The sequence below is a fragment of the Phlebotomus papatasi genome, chromosome 1 (genome assembly GCF_024763615.1).
Source record: "Phlebotomus papatasi isolate M1 chromosome 1, Ppap_2.1, whole genome shotgun sequence".
Classification (NCBI taxonomy): Eukaryota; Metazoa; Arthropoda; class Insecta; order Diptera; family Psychodidae; genus Phlebotomus; species Phlebotomus papatasi.
Window position 1 is genome coordinate 42,278,049 of NC_077222.1, and position 17,300 is coordinate 42,295,348.

The 17,300-nt window shown below is 32.7% G+C and overlaps 1 protein-coding gene across 2 annotated transcripts in view; it reads left to right on the forward strand.

Annotated features, from left to right (window-relative positions):
* Positions 1-3,356: 3,356 nt before the first annotated feature.
* Positions 3,357-17,300, forward strand: part of LOC129799782 (aryl hydrocarbon receptor protein 1) — a 123,711-nt gene continuing 109,767 nt past the window's right edge. Inside the window, exons 1-2 of one of the 2 annotated variants that reach the window (XM_055843997.1) lie at positions 3,357-3,947; positions 6,593-7,002. In XM_055843997.1, coding sequence (XP_055699972.1) covers positions 6,947-7,002 — 56 coding nt within the window. In that variant the 5' untranslated portion in view covers positions 3,357-3,947; positions 6,593-6,946. Of the gene's footprint in view, positions 3,948-6,592; positions 7,003-17,300 lie in introns of those variants that run through there. The other variant, XM_055843998.1, reaches the window with a different exon arrangement.

The window sequence follows — 17,300 nt, forward strand, 5'->3', positions numbered from 1 at the left end:
CTGACTCGACTGTCACAATTGTGAGACCGAGTCCTGCCCGGTAGTAATGATTGAAGTGTCAGAAGGAACATATTTCTCATACACATTGTAAACTGAATAGAAATTTGTAAACTGAATATTGTACAAAATGGCAAAAAATGCCTGGTATATCAAAATAAATAAATAAATGATTTTGTTATTGTAAAAATAAAACACAATTAATTCAAATATAAAAAAAAACAATATTATTAAATTTAATTAGGTAAAAGCTACCTGAGGGACTAAGAATATAACCTAAGAAAATTAAGAAAGTCATTTTTTAGTTTCATTTTCAAAATCTTAAAATTACAGATTCTTGAATTTTATTATTTCAAAACATTAACTAACATTAACATTAACTTAAAAAAAAAAGATTTTTAACGCGGTCAATTTGATCTTGTCATGAGTTTGTTTTTAAAAAAAAATCTTTCCTAATTTTACAAAAAAATTTCATAATTTATATCAAAAAAAATCTTTTGGAAAATCTTTCCATGTAGTTCCAAAGCATAGATATTCTAAATAACAATAAAAATGTTACTATCACATATCTGTCTGATATCTGGATTATTGGAAGCAAGATTGGAAGTGAAAATTACAGAGAAAATGTTATATAGGGGAGACCGGAGCACAATTATCCAGGGGTAGAATTAGGCAGTGGACTTTACTATTTTGTCTTAGAACATAGTACATTGAGCAAAGTATCATATTTAATTTGATTTGATTTGATCTGTCATCTTTGTTTTTTCCCACTTCCTTGAGGCCATCGCCGTCTTATCGTGAATTTAATTAAAGTAGTTACATACTTTTACATTCTCCAAAAAATTTACAAGTCTAATCCTATTATATTACAATTAAGAAGAATATATATAAAAGTACAATTCCGAATTAGTACTGTTTTATGTAAAAAAAAATTTTTTGAACTTTAAAAGAAAAAATAATATTTCTGGTCCTTTAAATATTGGGTGTACAAATATAATTTTGAAGAAGATTTAAAAATCTACTGTATTTACATAATATGTACCGTTATTTGGAACTAAATTAATAAATAAAAAAAAATCAAATTTTGTACTAACAAAAAGTCAAACTTGATCTCTATTTAATTTAGAATTTAATAATTTTCTTTTATCAAGAACATTTCGTTTATCACGATCATTATGTTACGAGCTTATTTATATTTATAGGAAAACTGGAGCGTAACTGCAAATTTTTGAATTTTTGTCGAAAGTATAGGATACACATAAATGGAAATAAAAGATGGGTTAAATAATTATTTTTTCTGGGAAAGTTAGAATTGTGTCACTATACATTTTTATTTGTCACAAAGTATCTGGGCAAAAATAAACACAACCCCTTAAAAACAACGTAAATCTCAGTTTTTGTAATGAAAACGTTGATATTATTTTAGAATATTTATAAAGAACTGATGTAATGACATTTTGACTAATTTATTGAAATTACTAACTTTCAGATAAAAATCTATACCACGTATGCAAAACCTCGTTATTTTAGGGAAATTACAGATAATTGCCCGTGGCTTTAGAAATATTTAAGCTTTAAGTTTAAATTAAAATTGTGTGTCTAAAATTGGATTTATTTTTTAGTCGTTACATGAAATTAAGTTTTTTTTTTGTAATGTTATCATTTATATGCATTTATTAAACCTTCTAAATTTTGTATTTCATAAGAAAGTATACACAAATATTTTTATATTTAAAAATAATTGATTTTTATTTCTAAACTACTTGAACTGTATCGAGCATAAGTGAATAAGCACCCCTGTAGTGTAGGAATTCATTCTCTACGGTTCTTCTTCTAAAGTCTACTACCTCATAAAAAAGCTTCATATGATCGGAACTACCCGTGTTCAATGGTGCCCTGGTGTCCCTATACTGATCTCTTTTTAGTTCGTGGGGTTAATATTAAAGGTAGCGTAAGTGTGCTAAATTCCGGCCAGCTTGCAATTTCGGCCACCTTTTTTGTTCCTCGAATTTCCATGAATATTTAGTTTTTACATACTCTAAAGATTATACAATGAAAAAGAATAACAAAAAATGTAGCTTAGACAAACGAGATGGCGTGAAAAAGATATTGGAAGAATTCCCGAAAGACAAGGAACTATGAGAATGAAGGTGGCCGAAATAGGGCACCAAAGCTATGTCTATATTTCTATTTATTTTAAAATGTATTAAGAATGATTTTAGAGTAAATAAAGACGGTAAACTCTTTACAAGGTTCCCAGCAACAATCTTACAAAAGAAAGAATAAAAAAAATCAATTTGTATTTAAAATACTCTTCAAACTGGAGACTTTGACGCCTGCATGCAGCTATGCCGAAATTTGGCACACTTACCATATTATTTATTTTTTTAAAACTTAAATTTTTCTGACTAATTTAAATTTTAGCTAACCGAATTTGATTTTTTAGTCCAAATTTATTTTATGCTGAGCAATATATTTCTTTGAAATACAAAATTTATAAGTTTTACTAATAAACGATAACATCATATAATAAATCAGATACTTAATTTTATGTAACGACTGAAAAATAAATCCAATTTGAGACACTTAATTTTAATTTAAAGCCTAATTTAAATATTTCTAAAGCTACGGGCAATTATCTGTAATTTTGCGAGAATCTTTAAAATATGTACTGATAATATGGAATTACTATTAATACATGTTTCCAAGTTGCAAAAAATAGTTTGTATTATCATAATTCAAGGTTGTAGTACTTATATACCGCCGGGCATCTGCAACTATGTAAAAATTATGGGAGGAGCATAACGTGGTTTATGTGTATTAGTCTCACTCGTATGTACACTTCTTTTCCGTTCAATCATATGAATGGGATCCTTTTATATGGCTATTATTGTGATTGAAAGAGACAAATATATGGAACATTGTTTGTTGATTGTGATATTCCTTATCACACAAATTAGGTTTATCACTTGACTTTAAATTGATTTACGGAAAATTCGATTAGGAATCTCTTACGAGTTTCTCATACCATTCCTATTAGGATCGTACTTGATCCTGATTGTAGACCATAGACCTTCTGCAAATTTTAACAAAATTTATACTTAAGTGCGAAAGAGATGTTCGAATAAGAAGCGTTTTGGATAGCATGTGGATTTGTCCCGGTCTTTCAGAGAAACTTATCTAGTTGTTTCGTTTGTTAGCTCCGCCTAGTTATCGGTTTATCCCACTCTTTCATTTTCAGTCAGTGATGCGGTATATTTTCCATTTCATTCTGTTTCCGGTTTCTGTCGCTTTCTCGCATTATTCCTCCATCTCTTGCGCACCTGACGATTTCAGCACGGTGTATGCTGAAGGCAGTAGTGCCGAATCAACAGACCATCCCTCTCGTGTATCACCTGAGAGCCGCAGTTCCTCGGTGGTCAGTGATGGCAAGCTGCACACGGAGACACGGCCAACACTTCTTAGTTCAAATCGAATACTTGCAGAGGGCGCACACATGGTATACCACGGTCCCAGTTCAAACTTAATTAATTAGTGGTAAACAGACTGCACCACATTAATCATCATCCTGCGGCACAACCAGTGCCCTAAGTGGTATCCTTTGTGATCAATTAGGACCCATGTCCCTCACAAAGAATCTGACCAAAAGTGTGCGATATGCAAACTAGTGTTGGATTTTGTGCCGAAAAAACAGCATTTTGTTTTATGTGCTTTGAAAAAAAAACTTGGTATGACCCTCTTTAAGTGAACATCTCAAGTGATTGTAACTGAACGTGTTAAGAGAAATTGATCAAAAAAAAAATACACTAAATTGTGCTGTAGGCTGAAGTTTTTATTTCTTGCAAATACGCGGTGTGTGGTGAAAAGTGCTGTTGGTGAGAAAATCAGTTGGAATAAACATATAAACAAATTTGTACCGACGAGAAATTTATGGTGGAAATTAATCAAGTGTAAATTGCTTTCTTAGGCCTTGTTTTTGCCTGATTTGTTTGAGGGGACTGCGATGTGAATTTGAGTGTTGGGTTGCCCAGTTCCGCCGGTAGTTGCACGGACTAAGTTCAACCCTTGCGGAAAATCGATAAGGATAGTTTTTAATAGGGCTTATGTCTAAAGTGCTTTTTAGATATTGTAGCCCTGTTAAACTGACCGTAAATCAATTAGAATTTCAAAATTTTTATAGGTGTATAGTAAATCAACAAAATACCCAGCTATTGGCTCGACTGAAGCCTTAAGAAAATTATATTAAATAGGATTATTTTTAATAGAGCTTAGTTCTAAAACGTTATGTGGGCTTTCTTGCCCTGTTATACCGAAAGTGAATCAATTTGAATTTAATTATTTTTGTAGGTTTATAGTAAACCAACAAAACCAACAAAAGCCAACCGAAGCGATAAGGATCAATAAGGATAATTTTAAATAGAGATTTGTTTTAAATCGTTTTGTAGATATTCTTCTACTCTTAAATCGAAAGTGAATCATTTCGTGTTTGATTTTTTTTTTTTTCAATTTGGTTCATTGTCTTTAATAAAATCTTTAGCCTTAGCTAAAATTGATAAGGATGGTTTTCAGTAGGACCTAGTTTTCAAGCTTTTTGTAGATATTCTTGCCCTGTTAAGCCGGGAAAGTCTCAATACGAATTCGATTATATGTGTTTACCAGAAGATAATAAACTAACTGAATTGATGAAAATGGTATCAATAAGGCTTAGTCTTAAGATCCTAATATCGGCTTCAGACTGGAGGTTTAGTCCATTTTCCGAAGGTCTCAAAAATCTAAATAACAAACAATTTTGTTGATTTTTTAAAAACTAATGAATTATTTGTCCTTAATATTCAATCCTAAGCAACAATTTCTTTGAATATTTTGCCGTATTAGGAATTAGAGGAACCAAGCCATATGGCTAAGCCTCAGGAGTGAAGCCCGTAAAAGTGAATATTCTAATCCAGTGCAACCATTCCGGAATTCAGTTTGAACTCGATTTGTGAACTTATTAACCAAGCAAGGGTCTAATGAGATTAATTAAACCAAGTGGTTGGAGGGACTTTGGTCACCAAACTTCTAGTCAAATAGTGTACCTGTGAAGATTGAGTGCTGACCATGTAGCAGTGTGGTCGTTTGTCAATTTTGTCAAATTGCACCTGCCAGGTTGTCAGCATGCATAAAATCGCAGTATTTGCGACCGGTGGTCGCACATGAGTCCCCCTTCATCGACCACCAAACAACTCTATAGTGGTGTACCTGAAGGAAAACACTGTGAAAAATTGTGCAGTGTTCCGAGAGAGACACTTGTCCACGTCAATTTTAATAATTTATTAATACAAGTTTGGGTGTTGAGTGAACATGCGGGAGAAGAAAACTGGTGTAAATTGCAAAGTCTATTGAAAACCATTCAAGTTCGATCACTTTCATTTATGGTGTTCCGATAATTATAGGCATTTCACCTGGTTCAAATTGATTTCACTGCATTTTCCAGCCCTATGATTGATGTTAGGGATAAAGTTTGCGATCAAAAGTTTGCTAGAAAATTTTAAGTTTTTGCCATTGTGTCAACCCTCAAAGTTGAACTATATTTTTAACTTTGTTACTTATGCTGTATACAAGTAACTTACAAATTATTCATTAAAGTCCTGGTGCTTATGGTACGTAGGGGGTTTATTTTGTCTAAATGATGGGTTTCTGGTGGAAAACATCGATGAGGGGTGTAGTCATCCCCGATTTTCACCAGTGACCACTCCATCCGACGAAAAGCTCTCAAAATGGACATGAAAAGTTCTCTAGTTTTTCGAGTGTAACTCTACTTTGCGTGTCTCGAAATTATTTATTTGACACTTTGGTACGACGGTATCGGTATACACACCGTTCACGGCTTGAGTAATACTCACAGATTATTTGTCATGCCAGTCATTCTCGTATTAAGTAAATGTCTATATGGGAATAGGACCGGGCATATATGCAAACGACACCAAATTTGGGTTGGGGCATTCAGTATTAGAGAGCAGCACCCCCTCTAAAGGGTCAGTATAATGTTCCAATGACCGATCAATTAATCACTCTGACCGGCAAATTGTCTCAAGTTCACTCAACAATTGTTTTTCAATTAGGAAAAACCCTATGGTCTATTAACGAGAAAGTCCATACACCGCTTTTGCCCAAGAGACACATAAACCGAAATCAGCCAAGTCGGATAATTAAATTCAATGAGAGTGTCTATGCGGTATGAGGAATATCATAATCAATTCTCACCTAATTTTCAAATCTAATATTATATAATTTAATGCTAATGGAGTTCAATTACATTTGTTAAATAAATATTTCACCTAGACTGTATGTGTGGGTGTGTGTTGGGAGAAGGAGAAAGAGAAAAAAAACTACCGGTTGTGAATTTATATAAAAATTTATAAAGAACACACCTCATTGAAATACTGGAACACCCAACACTCTGCCTTAATGAAGACGTCGCTTTTTTTCTGCCAAACTAACCATTCGCGACTAGATAGCAAGTTCACACTGCGAAGTCCCCATTAGAGTTAGCAAATAGGCGATTTAAATGCGCATTTCGTTGGGCCATCCAATAAATCTCCTCTCTCTCACGTAGCATCACCTTGAACTCGGAAGGGCTATAGTTGAGGTGTGGGACTTACCAGAGTAAAAGTTTAATCCCGAAATTGAAAGGGTTGTTGTAGACAGTGAGGGTGCAAAGTCCCTGAGTCTGGACAAAGTGAACCTGGATCGGATTGGTGTGGCGGGTTGCTTTGAGGCGCCATCGAGAACGGGGCTCCCATGTGTGGAAACGGGTGAGCCACATCCGCCCAGTGCTCACCTGTTCCACCATCAGCCGGTCACGGTGCTGCCATCTACGTCGGTGGATGATCCCAAAACTCCAGCCCTGGCTGGGGTGACAAGCTCCTTGGCTATTCCGGGCACCGGTGGACACACGAGTGCACTAGCAATGAGTCAACTCGGCACGGTGTACGCCACCAAACGACGGAGACGCAACGGGAAGAGGTAGGTTATATACTATTTCTTCAAATATTACTACTGAATTCCAGAAAGCAGATTGGGATTGTACAATATAATGGATGTAGAGTGTGATTTTTGAAAAGAAAACGTTTCATCTTGTATGCGTTAGTGCCTTCTGAGAAGATTTGAGATCTTTTCTAAAAACTAAAATCAACTAAAATTACCTAAGGACCTAAAAAAATATGTTTATAAAATTCATTAAGTTGCAGTTGACTTCACTTGTGGAGTATTATTTTACATATCACAGCCCCACCGCAATACCAAATTTTGTTTTTAATAAAACCTAGAAAATGAACGTCCTAGGCGTTCCGGTTATCCTTTTCTGTATAGTATATAATAAATCTATTAATTTTCTTCTATGAAAAATATTTAGCATTTATCCTAGACAGATTCACTTAGCTTTAAAAAAAAAACCTCACCAAAACTATTTTATGTGTGAAAATTAATCAATTACATAAATACAAATTTAAAATTAATTTATATAAAATATATTCTAATTATATAAAATTAATATTTTTACTATAAATCGTTAATAGTATAATTTACAAAATATATAAAAATTGACTTCATTACTTACATATTATTCTTTCGATACCTTTATCTTATGAACCAAGTTACAAAAGTGTGATAACAAATTAAGTTTGTCTTACAGTTAGAGAATACGAAATACTTTAAAATAAAATTTTCAGTATGACAATAGCAATTTATAAATTTCCATATAAAATATTCATTGAGAATTTTAAATTTAAGAAAATAAGAAAAAAATTACAACACAATAATAATAATAATTGTATTAGGCGAGGCTATTTTGAAAAGGATATTTTTCGCATATACTTTTTTCCATTAGAAATATGCAAAAAATATCGTTTTTAAATATTGTTTTGTCATTGATTGCAATGGGCATTTCGAAGGATATTTGGTATAAAATTCCTTCAAAAATTGTTAGTTCTAAATATAAAACCAGAGCTTAAAAGTCAAACAATAACTAAAAAATAAAAAATTGGTAAAGTTGGCAGGGCTACCAGCGCCTTTCGCGGTAGAAAGCAGTGCCCGCTCGTTGAAGAAAAAGTTGTCATTGTCAGTGAATTTTAAACAATATTGTTTGTTTTCATTCGTATAGATTTTTTTTAGAAAAAAAAATAATGAAGACAGAGCCTTAAGGTTTCTATTCATCTTTCGCCAATTAATAAGAAATCAAAATCAAATAGAACCAAATCAAAAGAATCAACTTTCAAAGTCGTATTTGAATCTAATCAGAAATTTAGTTATCTCGAAAACTTTTAGACATCGAAAAATATAAATTTTGCAATTTACTTTTATTTTGTAAGTAGAGAATCAATGTTTTTTAAATTAATTAAAATGCAATTTATTTTTAGGAAATATGGTCTTTAAAGTTTGTAAGCATTAGACATTTGTAGGGTGAAATGGGGTACCTTTGAATTAGGGCTTTAAAGCTGGCTTCCATTTTTAAATGAAACTAAGGCTTATTATCATACAATTCCACTTGACAATTGCTTTATGGAGCTAAAAGGGACAGATAATCCTAACCGGCTTATGTAGGTGAGATTCTTAACGTGAGCTAACTCGGAGTGCATGCAAATTCGATTTAGAGCTAAAGTTGGGAGACGCCATTCAGTTATCTTGAATCAAATTCGTGAAATTATGCAAATTTTGTATTTAAACCAAAATATCAAGGATTTGGATGAACTGGCAGAAAAGTGTTATATGGGTGAAATGTAGACCAGAATGTTCTCTATAATTTTGCCGTAGAACTTGAACTCATCGATTACTCAGAAGCCAAGATAAGCGAGGTTTTTTGTTTCTTAACTCGTTTTTTCATCCAGAGTGCCCCAAGTAGTCATTTGTTGAACTTCAACTATATCAAAGAATTGTTGTATTTTGTGAGACTTTCCATTTAAACCCCTATTTTAAGTGTCTTGGTGGAGTAGACGCAGTCAAATTGGCATCTGAGTGATTTCAAAGCGTTATTATTGGAAAAATCAATTTTTTCACACTTAAACGGCAAAATCGGAGTGATAGCGTAGTCTGAGTGGAAAATGATGTATGGACGAAATGTAGAGACAAATGTGCTCTACAATTATGTTGAAGTAATCATCAAAATCGGTTCAGCGACAGTCGAGATAATTGAGGTTATGTGATATTGAAATTGGTTCTTCGACTGTGGCGCCCCTGGTGTTGGTCCCACGACGTTCAAATATTCTAGAAAGTTGTAGCATTTGGTGAGATCTTTCGTTTAAGCTCTCATTCATCAAAATCGGTCACATAGAACCGGAGATATGATTTTTTGAATTTCGTGAACTTTGACCCCTCATATCTCCGGTTCTATTGAAACCACAGCGCACATACGCACCATTTTGGAAACGTCCTAGACTGGACTACAACATACTAAAATTTCATTAACTTGCACAATGCCGTTTTTGAGAAAAGTGGCTTTGAATTTCGATGAATTTTGACGCTATCACAGCGCCACCTGTGGTGACTTTTTGAACTTCCATCTGAAAGTGCTCATTGAGACGAAACCAAAAAGGTAAAATTTAGGTCGCTATGTTAGTTAGAACCGGAGATAGAGGCCGGTCAATGTTCGAACTTTGACCCCTTATAGCTCGGGTCAGGGGTTATGGATCGACTTAAGGTTTTTTTTGTTTGATAGGTATAATCAACGGCTACAACATACTAAAATTTCAGCCTGATGCACAATGGAATTTTTGAGTTATTTAACTTATAAGATTTAAAAATTTTCTTTTTAATAATAGCGCCCCTAACGGTGGTTTTATGAACTTGCGATGTTAGAAGGGGAAGTGGCATTTCACGAGAGCTTTCCAAAAAGCCCTCACTTTTTAAATTCTGACAATTAGAACCGGAGTTATGGCCATTTTAAGAAATTTTTTTTGGACCCTTATAGCTCGGGTCAGGGGGGTCGGGGGACCTTAAGTTTGGTATTGATGGAAAGCTCTAAGGCCCAGCTATAACATACTAAAATTTGAGCCCGCTCGATGCCATAGGGGCGGAGCTATTGAGAAAACAAAAAAAGGGGGGTCTTCAAAATGGCGGAAGGAGGGGTGGGGGGTGGGGGGTCAATGCACCAAGTTGCAATTTTCACCCGATATATAACCTTTGCCGAAAACCGCAAGTCGATATCTTTTTTAGTTTAGGAGCTATTAAGCTCCAAAGAGCGGCCGGCCGGCCGGCCGGGAACGTAAATTAGCCACATATATATTCGTGATCAGGAAGTGCTGAAACACGTTTTGGCCAAGTTTGAGGTCGATCGGACGACATGAAATTTTGTTAGGATTATAGTAGGTGAGATTGTTAAGAATCTCACCTAATATCTGATGATAAGATCCAGTTCTATTTAAAAAAAGGGATAGGGTAACGTGTAGTATTTCGGGACACTTTTTAGCACTTTCAAGTTTTAAACAGCTGAACGACTTCTCAAATAATTTTTTTCTTTGTTGATACAGATATTTATGTTCCTTATGCTATCGAGAACGAGATTCTTATCGAAAAATGTTGAAAAATGTATAATTTTTTATACAAAATAGTAAAATAATGTAAAGAAGTAAGAGAGGGGGCAGTTGGGTATTTCGGGACAGTTGGGTATTTCGGGACAGACAAAAGTCGCTATTATGCAAATAAATTTCACCGAGGCTAATTATTTACCTTTAAGTAGAAGTTCTAAACTTCACTCTTTCATAAAAATGTTGTTCAAATTTCACTTTTAAAGTGGCTTAAATAGAAAAAAAACTAAGCACTGTTTGTGTTGACATCTGCAAAATTGACCACACTGAAGGTTTTGTAAAAAGTGTAATGTGACACTCACAATTCACGCGTATTTCACGCTTTAAATCAAACAAAATTTCAGAAGTTTTATGTTTATCTGATAGGTAAAGGGCTTAATATTTCATATAGAACTTAGAAATAATTAGAAAACAAATATTTATAGGATTTTTGATGTGTCCCAAAATATCCATATTTTGTCCCGAAAAGCACCTTGTCCAGAAATACCACACGTTACTCTAAAGCCCTATTTTAAAGTTCCCCAAACTCAAAGGTACTTCACTTCCCCCTAAGTTTTTTACTCGTTTAAGTAAATTTCCCTAAACTTGACTCTTACACTTAATAAAATAGTAGGTGAGATTGTTAAGAATCTGTACCTAATCTATGCTTTACCTTACAAATTTGTAAATGTCGTTAAAAACGGATTTTTGTGTACAGAAACAACTATAAATTTAGAGAAAAAAAAACACTTCATGAATATTTACGAAAAGCAATAACTTCTCTTAATATATCGTTGATACACAAACAAAATTTTTACTTTCTTATTTACTTTTAAAAGCTATAAAAACTCCAATAAAACTTGGTAGTTTTAGATAAGGGTTCCTCTTAAGGGTAATTCTGTTTGCAAAATTCATCACAAAAAAGTTGTAGTATGAGGGAAATTGTGGAAAGATGGTCTTTGACCTGGCCATAAGAATTTGTTCCAAATAGTGTAAGTCACCGGGAAATGCCAGAGAAATCTCTTTTCAGAAGGCGTCACTCACAAATTCAATCTCCTCTTGAGTGAAATCTGTCTCAGGCGTCACTCTCATTTCTTCTCCGGTAGAGAATAGACAAAAACAGACGAATGATCTACCTGGACAATCCTCCAGGGAGAATATCTGTCAAAAGATTACCACTGTGAAGAAATCTAATATAGCGCCCAAGGAGATCACAAATGTTTTTGAAAAAAAAATTGATTATTTTCATGTCATACGCACCTGAAACATGTTGTTGATTTCTACCACGAATAATTTCTTTCAATAAACAACAAAAAGATTTTTCCGACAATATTTTCTCTGTGATTTCTTCCATTTGTTTCTCTATTTTGAATTCCTTTTTTATTGAATTTCAATGCTATGGCTGAAGAAGGCAAAAAGTCCAATGTTGCTAAAAACAAAATATGAGGTGTATCACAAAAAGATGGCTAAATAGTGTTCACCTTACATAAATTCCCTCATACATTCGACATAAATCTATGATGTGTAAAAATATTTCGTTGATCTCCAGCTGAGATTGATATTTGATATTTCTAATCATTTTTCGAGGTTCTTCCTTCGCGACTACCGAAACGCCTTGGACTGCGGTTCAATAAACATGAAGAGTTGGATAGAGGAATAGAAGAATTGGAGAAGAATGGATGGCAGATGAATTTGACTCTCCTGATAATTTGAATTGGTTGGTTGAATAAAACAATAAAATTCCAGTGCTGAAAACTCTTTTCGAAATACGATGGTCAAATTATCTCACCGCTCAGTTTCTATCTGCCAGATGCTTTTCACTTGACTTTTCGACGGATTTCTGTGTGGGAAATTGTCGGTTGAGAAATCCTCAAGTATATGACGAAGAAATTATTTTTCACTTTAGACCAAGGTTAGTAAGTTTTAGGATGTTTGTACTGTACACAATAACAAAGGGTGTAAATCTTAAATATATCTTTCGATAAACTTCTGTTTCATATGAGTTAATTAAGACAATAGGTCTTGAATATGGGAAAAGTTTTTAGTTTTATTTTTTTTAGAAAAGTTTTTTTTTAATTCAATTGAACTAACGTAATATGTAATGGAAATTGGGGCACTATTAAACATGGGATAGCTGTAAACACTGAGCCTACACACTACTTGGAATATGCCAACATTTGTTCAGTAGACAAAGTTCCCTGTTGTGTCTATGATAGTATAATCCGGTTCCCTGAAATCTAATACCTAATTAAAAAGTCGCAGTGTTAACTACTATCTCATTTAGGTGAGATTCTTAATAATCTTACTTACTATTTTACTACTGCACTAGTTCTCCCTGCGTATGAAAAAATAATTAATATTAAGATACATATCTATACTATTGTTGTCGCTTATTAATACAAAGATCACTTTTCAATTCTCATAGAAAAAATTTAAATTATTTTTTGTTCATAATAAATTAGTATGTTTCTACTATTTTTTCGTTTTGAAAGAACTCTAAAAAACTAATTTTAATTAAATGTAGCCAAAATTATTTAGTAATTTAAAAAAAATTTTCTCAAAAAAATTAAATTTAAAATGCAAGCAAATTTTTTAAACACTCGTATGAGAAAAATTGTAATTAATATTCTTTTGTCGATGAAATCTATAACTCGTAAAAATTTTTGTTGTTGTAAATTTTGCAAATTTATGTTATAGTTTAAGGTTTAAAATTTTATGTTTCCGAATATTTTAATTTTTATAATATCTCTGACCTTATAGCACCTTATATATTAATAAATTTTATGCGTTTTGATTGTAAATAAAATTCTACTATATCTGATACATTTGATCGAAGATTTGCTTTTTCATTCTACTAATTTGATTAGCAGTGGTAATGTAAAATTTAATAAAATTAAAGAAAAAACGATCCAAATATTGTAAAAGTGCAAAATCAAATAGGTTTGTCGTAGAAATTTTGAAGAAAATATTTCAAAAACGGAACCGTGCACTAAAAAAAATTAGTGAATTATCTGATTTCGAAAGCTTCCGATAAAAATGTCAATCCGAATGTATTTCATCTAGCAATACTCATATAACGATATTCATACATTTTAGACCTTTTTAACGCATAAAAACGTATAAAGTTTGAACTTCTTTTACTATATTATGTATTTTCCAGATCAACCGAAAGATATTTAGATTTGATCTACTTATCGCATAATACTCAAAGTACATCACTTCGAACTACCTTGAATTATCCTTGAGGTTTCCAAGTCAAATTATTTAAAATTAGTCCATCGCCTTTTCCTTTCTTAATTTACGATTAATAAGAATGATCGTGAATAGTTAAATTAAATGAACCTACAGATATGAAATCAACTTTTATTTTAATTAATAAATATGTTGTCCATTCAATTTTACAACTATGCTTATTTATTTAAGAAATATTTCAAGTGATCGAATATAGAAATATTAGAAGTAAGCTGGTTTTACGCACCTGTAAAAGTGTAATGTACATCTATTTATCATTCTGGGGTTAAGTAAGCTTTTCAAAATTTGCAGGACTTTAAGAAAAACTTTGTAATCTAAAAGTATGAAATTTTATTAGGTCGATTCACTAATAAGAAAATGTTTTGTGAAAAAAAGAGTAAAAAATTGAAAAACTACTATCACCATTTGTTTAGCATTCGTATCTACTGACTTTAATGTTTGTTTTTTTTTTTTTGACTTGGAAGACTATAAAGAGATAAAGATACCTACAGATACCTACTTGTTGCTGTTAACGACTTTCAAAATAAAATTTATATTTTTCCCGTAGAGGAAGTGTAGAATTTTTCAATCGAAGCTAAACTGTAACTGATCGGCTTCCTAAAATTTATGTAAAAAATGTTTTTTACTGCAACTCTTGATATTATTTCCAAAGTTACTCAAATTTGAACATATATTTAATCCTTCCAACAAACTTTTAACAATATTTTGTTGGCTACGTTACAAGTATTTTTTTAAAGTATTATTTTAAAGTATTAATTAACCCTTTAACGACGAGATAGTTTTTGTGGACCGAAAATCAGCAATAAAAATGAAACCGATAAACAAAATCAGTAATAGGTCTTACATCTAACCTTAGAAAATCTAACAGAGTCTGATTCGGTGTATTTTTTTCAAAATAGGGACAAAACAGGGTAAAAATGTAAGTAATTTTTTTGACGAAATCTAATGAAAAATATTATGTTTGAGTATCGTAGTTTACTTTTCCAAAACGGTTTTGCTTAAAAAAAATGGAAGTATAAAAAATAATTAAAATTAATTTTCATTATGAGAATTTAAAAATTCGTCATTTTTGAGCTTAAAGATTTACTATATAGCAAATACCTGGAGACTTGCAAAAATATCCTAGATTCCTTCAACCTTCTACTTTGCAAAAATGTACAAACATAAGGAAAAAATAACTTTACATAATCAGGAAAAATTATTTTCTTTATGGGACACCGGTGTTCGAATCGTCCTTAAAGGGTTACGATCAACTATTGTCGGAACTTACTCAGTAATTCTTGTATAGTCTTTGGATTTCTATATTGTTACAGGAATTACTGATAAAGGTGATAACGAAGTTACAAAAATAGCCATTCTAATGGCTAATGGAGTTATATCTTTTAAAGTTACTGACGTTCCAAAAGTCATAAAATGAATGCAATGTTTCATCTTCCCTTAAAACAATTCTTAGGCATTAGGGCGAATTGGAATGCTTTTGAATTGGGAGAGCCTTGGAATTGGGCTTTTTTCTCCTATTTTCAAATAGAACCGGTCGTTACCGTGATAGAATTTAGCTCCAAAAACCAGTATTGAAGCTAAATTACATTGTAATAAGCCTCAATTTCTTTTAAAAATGAGAGAAAAAGTGCAATTTCTAAGGTCCCCTATTTCGAAGGTGCCCCTCTTCCCCCTAAAACCTTTACTAGGAAGTAGAGTATTTTATTATATTTTAAGAATCTGGTTAGTTTTCAAAACAATTACGAAGTTTTATATTTTAGGATGTCTTATTAATGTACACTATGCTTTGAAATTTCTTAGCCTTGTGCTCCTTCTTTTATTGCGTCCAAATTCACCAAAGAAGCGATGCTCTATTGATTTATTCTGTCGCGTAGATAAAACGCTGCATGATTATTCGTTCCACAAATGAATTTATTCCCTTCTATAAATCACTGTATCCCCTCAAATATTTACATATTACCATTTGGTGGAGATTTTTCTACAATTCTCCCCTTATTTCAGTAGTTGAAATGTTGTGCGAAAAAGGTAGAAGGGGACTTGTTTCTTTTCTTCATTCTGGGTGTTGTGTTGGCCAGAGATAAGAACCCCCGTCGCTACCTGAGTTACTTGGGGCCTCCTGAAGAATGTCTGGTGGAGTGTGTGAGTGTATATTGCGAAAAATTTGTCCATATTTTTAGCTCAATTTATTAATTTTGCAGTGAAGTGAGCATTTGGGATATGTTTTATTCTCATGTCAAGTGGCTGTTTGTTTATGATCCTCAGCGGTGATGGCTCAAGAAGAGGTCTCTTTCACTGTGGGCGCCACAGAGGTTGCCTTTTTTCATCTCCCCTACAATTTTATTATTTTAGTTTTGCTATGTGGGCTCCACCGAAATATATATGTGAAATCCCACCTCTTCCACTCAACACTTATCGGCGAGAAAACCTAACAATTTTTTTTGAAGGAATTTTTCTTACCACTATAACCCAGTTTTTGGCGCCAGAGAATTTCAGTTCTTTTCACTCAAGTTCTGGCCAGTAAAAGAATGTGGATATTTTTTTTCGTTCAGGGTGGGTGAAAAAAAAATCGATCTTCCCAGTTATTTTCCAACTCTGTGCTAATTTCCAATTGAAAAACTATATGAGAAAAAAATAAGGGCAAAATAAGTATATTAATATAAATTCAGAGTCAGTGCAATGTATCAGGGATATTAATTGCAAATGTATGTCGTTGGAAAAAGTGGTTTAATTGCATATAAAAAAATATTTTTGTTCCTCACAGAGGACTCACCATTTGTGCTCACCAACGTTGAATACACATAATTACGAGTCTCTTTTTAATGACAGTCACCCGGCAAAAATAAGTGGTTAAAGTTGATGGTTTGTGGAAAAAAGGCACATGTTTGTTGTATTGGGGAAGAAATAAATAAAATTTGTCATTTGCCAGTTCAAATCAATCCATTGCGGTGTCTTTTAAGCGCCTTTGTCCAGCAAAGAAGTCACCAAAAATATCCATCACTATGCCACTCTGTCAAACTTCTCAATGGCATAATTTGCACCACCAAAAAGCTCCATATGAGTGAAAAATATTATGCAAAATGCCACAATTTATTTTAACGCGATCATGAATACATAATTGCTCCATCATATACATACAAGAAGACTAACCAAGATGGTGTTTGTATGCTGCGAGATGATGGTATATGCAAAAAAGGTTGGAGAGAGGAGAAGAGTAACAAAAATATAGTAAATTAACATTTGAAGAAAAAAAATTAATTATTTAATAATTTCATGGTCTGGATTTTGATTTAATTGCAATCGTTCATGAGGTGTGCAAGTACTCACATCGTACATAGACAAAACGAGGCTATGTTTCATGTTTTGAGCTTATTTATTATAATTTTTTCTTCAGTTTCTAACTCTATTTTTTTTTAACCAAATATCTCTTTGAAATTCTACTGGAGTGGAAGTTATCTCTATAGAGAGATGAATGCACCAAATACTCTGCTATCGGTTGGTTTATTTCACTAAAAA